General features: G+C 39.6%; 2 protein-coding genes across 6 annotated transcripts in view; both read right to left on the bottom strand.

Moving 5' to 3' along the window:
- Nucleotides 1–19: 19 nt before the first annotated feature.
- Nucleotides 20–4,284, bottom strand: gnat1 (guanine nucleotide binding protein (G protein), alpha transducing activity polypeptide 1). Its single transcript, XM_037774498.1, has 9 exons — nucleotides 3,988–4,284; nucleotides 2,316–2,358; nucleotides 2,084–2,225; nucleotides 1,834–1,991; nucleotides 1,624–1,752; nucleotides 1,404–1,533; nucleotides 1,147–1,300; nucleotides 826–1,042; nucleotides 20–750 (listed from the first exon to the last, which is right to left on the bottom strand). Exons 1-8 carry the CDS (start codon nucleotides 4,091–4,093, stop codon nucleotides 852–854), a joined length of 1,053 nt encoding a protein of 350 aa, XP_037630426.1. The 5' UTR covers nucleotides 4,094–4,284; the 3' UTR covers nucleotides 20–750; nucleotides 826–851.
- Nucleotides 4,285–7,099: 2,815 nt separating this feature from the next.
- sema3fa (sema domain, immunoglobulin domain (Ig), short basic domain, secreted, (semaphorin) 3Fa) overlaps nucleotides 7,100–13,042 on the bottom strand; it is a 55,072-nt gene continuing 49,129 nt past the window's right edge. For 2 of the 5 annotated variants that reach the window (XM_037780999.1, XM_037781015.1), the window contains 8 exons: nucleotides 12,563–12,707; nucleotides 12,190–12,412; nucleotides 10,966–11,054; nucleotides 10,762–10,803; nucleotides 9,943–10,100; nucleotides 9,774–9,856; nucleotides 9,518–9,651; nucleotides 7,100–8,620 (listed from right to left, as the gene is read on the bottom strand). In XM_037780999.1, coding sequence (XP_037636927.1) covers nucleotides 8,192–8,620; nucleotides 9,518–9,651; nucleotides 9,774–9,856; nucleotides 9,943–10,100; nucleotides 10,762–10,803; nucleotides 10,966–11,054; nucleotides 12,190–12,412; nucleotides 12,563–12,707 — 1,303 coding nt within the window. In that variant the 3' untranslated portion in view covers nucleotides 7,100–8,191. Of the gene's footprint in view, nucleotides 8,659–9,517; nucleotides 9,652–9,773; nucleotides 9,857–9,942; nucleotides 10,101–10,761; nucleotides 10,804–10,965; nucleotides 11,055–12,189; nucleotides 12,413–12,562; nucleotides 12,708–13,042 lie in introns of all 5 variants that reach the window. The other 3 variants (XM_037781007.1, XM_037781024.1, XM_037781032.1) reach the window with 2 other exon arrangements.

The following is a 13,042-nucleotide window of genomic DNA, read 5'->3' as shown; positions in this document are numbered from 1 at the left end:
GTGAAAAATGGGAAAGTACTCAGTTTTCTACAGAAGCTTTAATAGGTTTAGTCAAGGTTTACAAATATTGGTTTCTGTACAGGATAGTCGGCTCAAAGGCCTGTAGATTCAAGGATCTCGAAGTTGAAGTATATTACATCTACCGTTCGACAGTGTTACAGATCCACATGGTATCACCACACTTCATGAACTGTCCAATAGAAAACAGTTTAATTATATACACTGGTCCTTTTCAACTATTGCAAAGAGTTATATTCTCTAACGTTTAACTTAAAAATTCAGTTTGTTAAAATCTCTAACAGGTTGAAGTGCGTCTGCAGGTGGTGAGGCCCTCTTGTTTTGCTTTTTGGCTGTACACTGACCAGTTACTGGGGCGAAGATGCGTTATCCTGACATCTATTCACAGTAGTGCATGTGAGAAGAAATCATGTAATGCTGACAGAAGCTTTTGATGTCTTAACTACAGATTGCATAGCCCTCCAAAAGACGAGTTCAAGAGACTCGAGAGAAAAGTTAGCTTGACTAAAAAATCAACTCATCTGAAATCTGCACAGGATTTTCTGGCTGAAGAGCTGTCTTCTGGTCTCAGTTGACCCGAAGTCTTTGGTCAAAGCCACAACTTAATTTTGAACACAACAAATTGATTTTTATTTTTTTGCGTTCGCCGGTTTGAGGGAATAGTTTTCATCTTCAGTCCTCAGTTTGAATTGAGAGGGGATTTGTGGAATGGTACAGGGCTAAAACATCACCCTGTAAAGAAAGAAAGAAAGTCTTATTATCTGGTCTACAAGTTTGAATCTGAATTACGATACAAACTTGACTCACCTTCTTTGGGTTTCTCAGCATGGTTCTTAGAAGAGACCACAATCTTTCAGGTTTTCTTTTATGATGATGTCGGTTACGGCGTCAAACACAAACTTGACGTTCTCTGTGTCCGTGGCGCAAGTCATGTGAGAGTAGATTTCTTTGATGTCTTTACGCAGGTTCAGGTCCAAGAACTGCATTTTGATGTAGAGACCGGCGTCCTCATAAGTATTGGGGCCTTAACGGAAAGATATCAAGATAAAGTGGCACATTTTAATCAGTTTGTCATTTTTTAAAAGTCCTTAAATGCGCTGCAATTTGTGTGTTTTTGATAAACCTCACCATCGTACTCAGGGAAGCACATGCTGAGATGAGCTTTCTTGATCTTCTCAACAAACACATCTTTCTTGTTGAGGAAGAGTACGATGGAGGTGGCGGCGAAGTAGCGGTGGTTGCAGATACTGTTGAACAAGTGCAGACTCTCATGCATTCGATTCTGAAAGAAAGGATTTTTTTTTTTTTACCAATGCAGAGTATTTCAAATTAACCAGCTGTTTGTCCAAAAAAGGAAAAAAACACAAAAAGTATAGTTATCATACCACTTCATCATCCTCCACCAGCACCATGTCGAAGGCGCTCAAAGCAGCAATGAAGATGATACAGGTCACACCTTCAAAACAATGGATCCACTTCTTCCTCTCTGACCTCTGGCCGCCCACGTCAAACATTCTGCAGGGAAACAGAAGCATGTTATCTTTATGATTGCAGTGATGATGAGTCATTGGTGCCGTCTTCTTGAGAAATACTTCTCTGATTCACCTGAAATGGAGATCTTTGAAGGAGAACGTGGTCTCGATGATACCGGTGGTCTTCACTCGTGATCGCAGCACATCCTGCTCGGTGGGCACGTAGCCTGGCTGGACCAGTCGCTCCAAGTCGTTCAGGTAGCTGAGGGAACATGAGATTCATTCAATAACAAACACTAATTAAATGTGACCATTTTAAATCTCAGCTTGGGTGATTTCTTACTATCCAGCGGAGTCGTTGAGTTGGAACTCGGAGGCCCTGTCAAAGCACGCCTGTATGCCAGTGTCCTTCCACAGGCGCAGAATGATGTCTGCCATCTCTTTAGGCATGGTGCCTTCCTCGATGGTGTCTGCAAGATGCAGGAGCTTCCTGGCATCGTCCTGCAGGGACATACACAATTTATGTTTAGTACTCTGCTACAAATATGAAATAAATGTATGCAAAACACATTCAAGTTGATCTCAGCTTTTACCTGCTGGTCACCGTGGCCATAATTAAGATTGAGTGTGCCCATGGCCTTCACAATGGCCATCATGGACTGCAGGGTGTTGCTGTAGATGATGACAATGAACTCCAAGCATTCTTCAAGTGAGTAACCATCTTTGTGGATAATTCTGGTGAGAAAATACAACATTAGTATGCGATTCACAGCCGGTTAGAGAAGAAATGAGACATCGCTTTGGCGCAAAAGTCAATTATCTTACTTCATCTGTTTGACGATGGTGCTTTTGCCTGATTCTCCAGCACCTATGAAAATAGAAAAACATATTAAATGCTTTGAGTCAACATTTATAAGGATTTTGGAGAAATATGACTAATTCTTAACCATAGTGGTCTAAAACCTTTGTTGAGGCAGCTTTTAGCTGTTACGCTCCAAGCCGCTGGAACAGTCTGAGGATCTGACCTTTAAATGTAAACGTAAAACTCACCTATTTAGCCAGGCTTTTGATCAAGATTGGTTAGTATTTTTTATTATTTTATTCACTTATTTTAATATTTTTATGTTGTAAATTTTTTTTATATTTTATTGTCATTTTAATAATCACCAATTTTATTGTATTTCATTTGTATAATTTTATTCTATTTTAATGTTATTTTATTAATATTTATATTATTGCATTTCATTTGTATAGTTTTATCCTATTTTATTGTTATTTTATTAATCACTTATTTTATTGTATTTCATTTGTATAATTTTATTCCATTTTATTGTTATTTTATGAATGTAGTTTTTACTCCACAATGTTTTACTACTATTACTGTTATCATAGCTTTTAATTCTAATTCATTACATTTTTATAATTTTATTGTCTCGCATGTATTGGCCTCAAATGATCTCATTGTTAAATTGCTGAATTGTTTTTGTCTTTTCTGTTGTTTTTAAGGTAAACACTGTCTTATTATTGGTTTGTCAGTCATCTGTGAAGCATTTTGAACCTGTATGAAAGGTGCTATACAAATAAAGTTTGATTGGTTGATTGATTACTTTTATTTCGGGTGTGGGTTTCATAAATGTGAGAGAAGAATGATATTAACTCATCAGACAGGATCCCAACAAGTCATAATGCGTCTTACTTCAGGTCTAATCTTGTTCAAAGCTGATGTCAGGTAGAACTTTCTCTGCCCCTGACCTACATTGTCATAAGGAGATGATTAAGCTGACTGTGAAACAATATCTGTAGCAACCTGACAGACATTCAGAACAGTATATTTACCAGTGTAATCTTGTAATTGCTTTTAAATCCAACATTGTTACATACAATATAGGCCGACAGATATTTGGGTGTTCAGAATTTGTTTGTCCTTCAATTAAAAAACCTAAAAATACAAAATTTCCCCCTTGATCAACTAATTACATCGTGCCTGTGATGTATTCAGGTTATTGTATTTGAATGCCACAGTAGTGTATCTGTGTCCTTCAGGGTTAAGCCCTTTGTGTTGGACGACCTGTTGTCTCAGGATTAACAGGGGATTGGGTTGAGTGATTATTAAAGTGTCTAAGCAATTCAATGACACGGGTTATTAAGCCTGTACATTACTCAAACATGTTGCTTGTTTTCATCACAGTTAATATTAATGAACAGTTTTTTTAAATTATGCAACTTAGTAAGTTTCTAAAGGTTATTCAAATGAATATGGTCTGTCCATAACAAACTTCAGTCAACAACATCTGTCTGTGTTGATAACTTAGAAACAAGGTCAAGTGTATGAAAGATTAAACTAATATTTTAATGTCCCATAGACAGATAGGTTCACTATTTCTCTTGTAGGATTTAAGTTAAAATAAACTTTCCATGGGGCCTTATGGGGCCCTTAAATATGTGAACCCAAGATGATGAAGTTTCCTGTTATTGCATCCAACTTGACTGTCTTTACCTAGCAGCAGCAGCTTGACAGTTCTCGCATCCATGTCGGCATCCTCCTTCAGCTTCTTCTCCAGTTCTCTGGAGTGTTTCTCCTCGGCGCTCGCTCCGGCACCCATCCTACTTTTCCCGGCTTGGGCCCCTCTGCTCAAAAAGCCAAGTGTCAGGAAAAAAAGGGAAGTAGGTCCTAGCTGATCGCCTCCTTTCGGACTGTCAACTGGCTGCGGCAAACACTGGAGGATGTTTGAGTATTTTCCTGTCTTAGGAGAGGATTTCGGGCATCCTCTGCCCACCTGACCGAGGAGGGCCAATGGAGCACAAGGACAGGAGCGTTTTAGGGCAGAGCCAAAGGTGTGAGGAGAAGCAGACACACATCAGTGTAGGAGTGATCTAACCTTTAGGGGGACTTTGCTGCGCTCAGCGGAAGATGAACATCGGCTCAAGTGCTTATCTCTCTGTGCAGTTCTCCTTTAAAAGAGGAAGAGCACGTGAAGCTAAATAACTTGGTGCTGAGTGTTGAGAGTGGTCCAAACTAGATTCATCTCACATCAGGACCAAAATTAAACCAGATGTGTGGTCTTGAATGTAAGGTGTTTGCAAAGAGGTCGAATAGAGGGATTAAAACAAAAAGACTACATAAAACAATCACAGCAAATGGGGTCACTGAAATAGATAAGCAGACCTCCCAGTCCAAACATGAAGGAAGACAAACTGACATTTCTCATATGGATACTGCAGACAGAAGGGTGAGCTCTGAAGTGCTTAAAGAGCTTTGCAGTTTCAACTGACAGATCTCATTGACCTCAATCTGAGGCTGGTTAAGGATCCTAATCTACTCACTTTCAATTATGTATGCAAGCATGTATACAGTATGTGTGGGTGTGTGAGCATTGCACATCATTTTCCAACACATTTCAAAAGGTAAATATTGTACGTTTTACTTTATAAATATGATAAAATGTTATAGATTAAACAACTAAATAACGAATAAAAGTGTTAAAAATAGTCCCACCATGATCCAGTACAATAATAATCTAATGATATGTGTAATAGTATATCACTTAAAGGGGCCTTTTTTTCTGCATTGTGTACTTTTACCCAGTGGTGGAAGAAGTACTCAGATCTTGTACTGAAGTAAAAGTAGCAATACCAGTGTAGAAATACTCTGTTACACGTAAAAGTCCTGCATTCAAAATCTTACTTAAGTAAAAGTACGAATGTATTAACATCAAAATTAAAGTACCAAAAGTAAAAGTACTCATTATGCAGAATGGCCCATTTCAGAATGATATATTTTATATTACTGGATTATAATTATTGATGCATTCATGTGTACAGCACTTTAATGATGCAGCTGGTAAAGGTGGAGCTGATTTTAATTACTTTATTTACTGCTGAGTAGTTTAATCTATAACAATGCATCATAGTTTATTAGCTGATTTATATTAAGATTTATTTATCTGAATCTGCAAAGTAACTATAGCTGTCGAATAAATGTAGATTTGCCTCCAAGATGAAGTGCAGTTTAAGTATAAGGTAGCATAAAATGGAAGTACTTAAGTAAAGTACAATTACCTTGTAGGCCTACTTGTACTTAAGTACAGTACTTGAGTAAATGTACTTACATGAATGTACAATGTTACATTCGACCACTGCTTTTACCTTTGATAATAAAATACATTTTGCTGCTAATACTGCATATTTTTATTTACAGTAAGTAACATTTTCAACGCAGGACTTTTATTTTTAATGGAGTATTTTACAGTGTGGTATTTCTCTGTTTACTTCCTCCACCACTGCAGATCAGTAACACAATGAGCACTGAAATCAATGTGTTACACATCACACAACGAACCCTGCAGACTATGTGGCAAACAGAACAGAACCTCTGTTATTATAAAATATAGAGCTTTAATTTATTAGTCAGCAACATTGATGAGGAAGAAGAGATAGTAATTTTTTTACAAGTCATTACAATAACATCAACTGTGCATTATATCATACATTACTTTACCTCAATGACCCAGAGCAAAGTCTGCCAAACAGAGAAAATAAAATTGATGCACGTTTGCACATTTTTGAGAACGAGAGAGAAAAAATAGAGACTAAGAGACATACAGAGAAAGAGAGAGAGAGAGAGAGAGAGAGAGAGAGAGAGAGAGAGAGAGAGGGAGAGAGAAGGAGGGAGGATTTAAAAACACAATCCGACCTTTCTGTACTTTCAGCATCTTTCTTGCACTGATAGTATTTCCATATTCCCACGACGAGAAAGACATTCACTGACATCCACAGCAACGTAGCATTTTAGACAAATACCATATACATTACACTGTACATGCCATGCACAATGAGAAGCCACCTTCTGAAGATATTGGTACATGTGTCTCTTCAGGTTTGGTGGCGATCAGCTCGTTAGTGGTTGTACTTGTGACTTTTCTTTTTTTATTCACTGTATGGAAATTTTATATGAAGTCTGTGGCACATATGATAGCAGGATGGCCCTGCATTGGACTGACAAAACAAAAGTCTGTTGGTAACAAGCTGATACAGAAAATACAGAATCAAAGTAGGCAATTCCCGAGAACTGCAATCAGCACATTTAGAAATAGAAGTGTAGACCGATTCCATGAAGAGCTGCAACAATTAATCGATGAATCGCTTAGTTGTCAACTATTAAATTAATCGCCAACTATTTTGATAATTGATTAATCGGTTTGAATAATTTTTTTAACAAATTGTTTTTTAAATTCTCTGATTCCAGCTTCTTAAATATGAATATTTTCTGGTTTCTTTACTCCTCTATAACAGTAAACTGAATATCTTTTAGTTAGACAAAACAAGACATTTGAGGACGTCATCTTGGGCTTCGGGGAAACACTGGTCGACATTTTCTGACATTTTATAAACAGAACAACTAATTGATTAATCGAGAGAATAATCAACAGATTAATCTGCAATGAAAATAATTGTTAGTTGCAGCCCTAATTACATGATTAATATTCACTTAGTGAAACCAATATTTAGCATGAAACTGGCAGGAATGCAAACTTTGGATTCATTGAGAGCTAAAAAAAACAAAAACCTTATATGAATATACTGCATATGCCACAGATACATGTGAAGTATTTATTGTTTTATTGAGATTACCAATTTGGCAACAGAAGGTGCTTTGTCTCTAGTATTTTTTTTTTTTTTTTTTTAAATCACACACTGTCACAAACTCACATATAGCTGCCTGCTGGAATTTCTTATCTCCAAAGAGAAAAGAGAAGGCAATGTTATATTTTCAGCTTTTGTGTCGTTAAAGGACCCTTTCCCCCCCAACAGCTTATCACAAAGATCACGTCCGTTAAGGATACAACATTGAGATGTGATATTCACATATAAACAAAACAAACACTTGGCAGCAACTGATTTTTGGAAGAATTTGGGTGGGTGATGTAACATCGTTCCTTGAGGCCAGGCTGGACCACAAACATGAGAGGAGAGACGTCTTACCTGCCACACAGGGCCTTTCGTTACCATGTGACTGTACGAGCGTGACGCGTTATCACAGCTGCATTTCTTTTATCCTTGTGTCCCCAAGAAATGCGATCGTCATTCTGTGAACAGCTTGTATCTTGCAGTTAAAAAAAGAAAACTGTCTGATATACAGTAGAGAGTTCTGGTGAAGAAGTTTAGGGAAGTTCGAGAGTTTCACTGAAGCAGCGACTCGACTTCCAGCTTAGACACTGAATACTGCCAGCAGTCAAGTGATCCAACATGGTCGCCTCTTAACAGTTTCTGAATACGTGTTCAGCGGTCCGTGTCCATGTGTGGACGCTCCCAAAGTCCTGGGTTATTCTTGCTGTTTCTCAAAAACACCAAACATAAAGATATTCTCAACATAATAACACATTGTAATAAACAATAACACTAACAATAATATTATAATAACAACAATATTTGCACAAATTTACCTATTCACAAAAAAAAACAAGTTTTCTAGATAGGTACAAAGAATTACTTTTTACAACCTACAATAAATATTGTGTATTTTTTCCCCAACAGTTACATAGAAACTGTTTGACGCTGTTTGCTTTTGGTTGCAGTATCTGTCTTGTCCGTTATGATCATTTCTAACTGGAGTCATTCCCCTAAATGGAGGGTTGCAGTGTTTAGGAGGTGCTGTGAAAATGAAAAAGGTAGACTGAAGGAGTGTGATGAGGTCCAGCTCCTCATGTCTCAGCTGGAGTTGTTTCCTCGTCGTGATGCCGGCGGTTGCGAGGCTTCTTCTGTTCTTTCAGCTCCTTCAGGCTCTTGGCCTTGTTGTCCCCGAGGGTGCCGTCTCCGAGCTGCCAGTAATCCTGGCAGTACTGGTTGATCAGGCCCATCTCCGGCTGGCTCAGGATGGTCAGCAGGTCCTTATACTGACCGGCGCTCGGAGTCCAGGCGCTGGACTGCAGAGGAGGGAGGGCCGGGCTGCCTGTCTCCACCAACACGTTGTTGACCGTGCGACTGGAAAGGACCACGAGCTGCAGTTTGACGAGCGTGTGTTTGAAGTTTTTCTCTGTGGATGTGCACTGGTAGATGCCGCTGTCGGAGGACTGCAGTGAGCGGATCAGAAGACCTTGTTCTGTCTTTAGGATGCGGCCCTCTGAGCGAATCTGGAAGGAAGGACAATAAAGAGGACAATTCAAAAACTAAAATCTTTTAGGATGTTAAAGTGTAACTTCTTTATTTTTCAACCCTATTTTCCCATGTTGTTGTGTCAAAGTGACTAATGGGGACAACACTTTTTGAAATTGGTCCAGTATTGAGGCAGAACGCTGTAACCTGCAGCCGTTTAACGTGCTGTGAGGGCAAGTTAGCAGCGTGAATGTAACGCTACGTTCAATAAAAGTGTTTTGTTTTTTTCCACTGACAGCCTCAGGTTGTTATGATAAGTGTCTGACAACATTATGGAAAGGACCCTACAGAGAAATACAACTTTTTGTCACCTTTCTCTTGATCCGGTCTGTTTGTTATTGTGTCCAAGTCCCGCTCAAGGAGAATTCTCGTTGTGAAATCTGAATATCCGTATACTCTGGCTCAAATCGAATTCAAAGACCTCATCCACATTGTGGAAATCTGGTAAATATTCAGCCATGACATTGAAAATCTTTTAGATAACACTAAGCTACACTTGCGTTTCCACCATGGATGTGTTCCACTATTCCGCCGTTGTCTTCGGGCAACATGTCACCTCGCCAGATTTCAGGACGAGACTTCTCCTTGAGTGAGACCCTTTCCATAATTTGAGACATTTATAATAACAATCAGAGCCTGTCATGGTAAAAACAAGCTCTTTTAGTGGACGTAAATGACGGTGCCAGCTTGCCCCTATAGGATTACATTGCAGCAGTTGCCGTCTACAGTGCTCTCCCTCAATACTGGACCAATTTCAGACGTTATTGTCCCTATTCGTCAGTTAGACACAAAAACATGGGAAAATAGGGTCCAGGTTAAAAAAAACATCATTTGAAACACAACTGTAGCTGCTCTACAGTGAAAGTGTTGCTCACCTCTTTTCTCCGGTCGCTGTTTTCCTTCTGCAGGTGCCACTTGAGAGACACATGAGGAGACCTGGCCTGGCACTCCAGGAACGTAGTGCTGCCCTCCACCCCATACTGAACGCTCTCCAGAGTATTCTTATTGGCTATAAAACAATATGTGGAATATATTTGTAGAATAACCAGCCAGAGGCACAATAATCATTTCAACAATATTCCTATGTCCTGTTCTGTATGGGCCTTAATACAAAGCAGGCCTGATACTCACTGTTCGAGTTATAACCTCTGCATTGGCGGATCGGGTTGCCGTACTTCACATCCTGCCGACGGCTCCGTCTAGAGGGGTCAGATCAACAATCAAAAATAAAAAGCTTAACTTCACCATATTTAGAAAATATGACATGCAAAAGTAAGAAGAAACATGTACTGATCCTCACCTCTTCTGTGAGGACGAGTATCTGGAGCAGGATTTGCCGTCCCAGGCGCAGTACGGGTCTCTGGCCAGACAGCAGTCAGCGCAGACCTCCCCGTACACATCGCAGCGATGCAGAGCCAGGTGGGTCACCCCCAACACCGATCCTACATACAGTTGTTGCTATAAAAAAACAAAGAGGTAAAGAGTCAAAAATGTTAATAATCAGATATAAACAGTTTGGATACCACTTTATTATACAGGTCTGTAATTTCTTAATGAATTCTCAGAAAGATTGAAGGAAGGAACTGGGAAATTTGGTCCAGTTTCAAAGAAAATAGAGAAGTGAGACAGGTATTAGTTACTTATGTTGAATTTATAAACAGTTTTTTCCCGATGAATACCCTTGAAAGACCTCAGACATTATTAATTGAGTGTGTCATTGGGAACATTATTCTCCAGACTATAAGCTTGCCTTTAGATAAATTCCATATTATAGCATATTCAGCAGTGCACCGGCTTAAAAATCCTTCCTGCAATGATAAACTGTAAATCTACCATTTTGTCCATTTTCCATATAATAAGCACCAGATTACATTGTCCTTTCCAGGAACCTTCCTATGAACTTACAGTTACAGTCATGAATTTCTTTCTATGAAATTGTAGGAAATGATAGGAATTGTAAAGTAAAGCGTTGCCACATTTAGTTGTAAATCATGACAACATTTTACCAAAATTATAAAATGTTCTTATTGGAATTAGTGACATGTTTTCTCAGACGTCTGATTGCTTTGCTGCAATGAACTTATTTCTTTAACCATTTGGTCTCTTCAAAGCAACGTACCCGTTTTGATGAAATCTTCATGGTGGTAATCGCCGTGGGAACCTGCAGTGACACAGTTAACAACAGCTTTAAATGAGCAGACAAGGAATATTCAGTGTGTTATTTTTTGTCTCAGATAACAAACAAAATGAACATAAGCAATATACAGACAAAGACAGAGCACAGAGAAAAGAGTAAATAGAATAAGGGCAGAAGACTACTAACCTTGAAGACCTCCACCTCCTCTAAGACCAGCTCCTCTGTCTGCAAGTCGTCTCGAGGCAGGACGATCACTTTCTGGACTGTCCCCCGATCTGTACAACACAAGAGAGAAGCCCTGTTGATGTTTTGAGCCATGGACTTCTAACCTTAGGCTTCATCCATCCACTTAAATATCTGCTATTTAACAGAAAACTGCTTTGGAGACTCCCAACATGCAACCCATCTATGATGAAGAGGCAAAGCAGATCCTCTACTTGTGTGAAGGCAGAGCCAAGGCTAGAGGATTTATACTTGACAATGAACTTCAAACTGACTATTAGATTACCTCACAATCATCACATAATGTCAATTAAAAAACCCTCTGAGACCCACGGGATCGCCAGCAATCTCTGCCGACATTAAGGGGGTTTCTGAGCGGTTTCCAGAACAGCAGTGCTCACCATCCAATCGCCATAAAATGCAATTCTTTTTTTATACCAAATCACAGGATGGACTTTTCTATGGTGTTCCTCAAGGTCTTTTGGGTCTTAGTGTGGTATTCTGGAGGGATTATTGATCCTTTTTTATCAATTCTCGAGTGGTAAAAAATGGTTAAATTTAGCACCAAATTTTTGTAACAAATGGTATCAACCCCCCAAAAATTGCTGCAATATATGAGACATAATAGAGCATGGGAATGACAATCATACACTTCCATCATAATGTTCAAAGCTCTTATACACTTTCAACCGGAACAACTTGACACAGTGTTGATCTGCATCTTATGTATGGTGATGTACACCACTTCTATGTGACATATACAGACAGATAATAATGCACACAGTGCACTTTCATAGACTAAGCTACTGGAGTTACCCTGCACTACACTCATTTTTAACAGTCTCTTCTGCACTATATTCACTTTTTAATAGTCGTGTATCACAGCTGTTACCCTGCACTATATTCAGTTTTAACAGTTTTCTTCATTTCCTTGTATTTTTATATCTGGTATATTTCTTTGTACTTTGTACTACTAACTTTTTTACTGCCTTTTTACTAACATGTTTTGCACTATGGAACTGTGATGCTGGAAACTTGAATTTCCCCCTGGATCAATAAAGTTATTATCTATCTATCTATCTATCTATCTATACTGTTGACCTGCTATCTCCCCCTAAAGACCCTCTGTACCCCCCTAAAAAAGACAAAATGTGAGCTTCTTGGGGTCAAGGCCTGAGAAACACTGACCTGTGCCCAGGAAGAGCACCTCGTAGCTCCCATCAGCAGCTGTCACTTGGTCCACCGCAATGGTGGTGAACTCATAGTCCACGTTGGTTCTGACCACCAGGGGGCGCTTGTACACCGGGTATACAGCATTGTGCATGGTGGGGTGGTTTCTCATGAAGTTGATAACCTCATCTGGGTAATCTTTTGTGGATTTCATGTTGGGGGTGAAAGTGCCTCCGGGACACTGTTGACAAAAAAATAATAGATCTGGCTGTGAAACCTGCAATTTACTAAATTCCTTTTGCAGTAAAAACATGTTCTTATAAAACGGATGACAGACAATTGTGCATGTAATGGGAGGCGGCGTCATGATTGTTTATTGTTTAGAACTCACAGTGCCAGGTCGTGGGTAGGGGATCTTCCCAGTGTACGCCACCCACTGGTAGTTGGGCCCCTCCTTGTGGGCAAAAGGCCCGTTGAAGACCATACGGATGTCAGCCATGGAGTAGACGCACACTGCCGAGCCTTTAAACACAGCTCTGGAGGAGGGCAGGAGAAGAAAAAGGGTGAACACAAAGCAGAGACATGCAGCTAGAGGATACAGATAAACTCCCTGAGATAATTACTACGAGCGCTCTCTGCGGCTGGTGGGATCTACTTCCTTCCCACGTACTCTGCTGGCCCTCTTACAGGAACGCCATGAAACATCATGACGCACAAACACACTCTCAAAACCAACTCAACTAGAGTCAAGCTGTCTGACACACTGACATACAAACACCCACGTACTACAGAGAATCGCCAGAGCTCAGGCTCTCGCTGCTGTGTGGTGGGTGTACTATGTTTGTAACTCCTGTCACGGGCCTCTATCATT

This window comes from Sebastes umbrosus, chromosome 1, assembly GCF_015220745.1.
Source record: "Sebastes umbrosus isolate fSebUmb1 chromosome 1, fSebUmb1.pri, whole genome shotgun sequence".
Lineage (NCBI taxonomy): Eukaryota > Metazoa > Chordata > Actinopteri > Perciformes > Sebastidae > Sebastes > Sebastes umbrosus.
The sequence above is the reverse complement of the archived record's forward strand: the minus strand, read 5'-3'. Positions and strand labels throughout refer to the sequence as shown.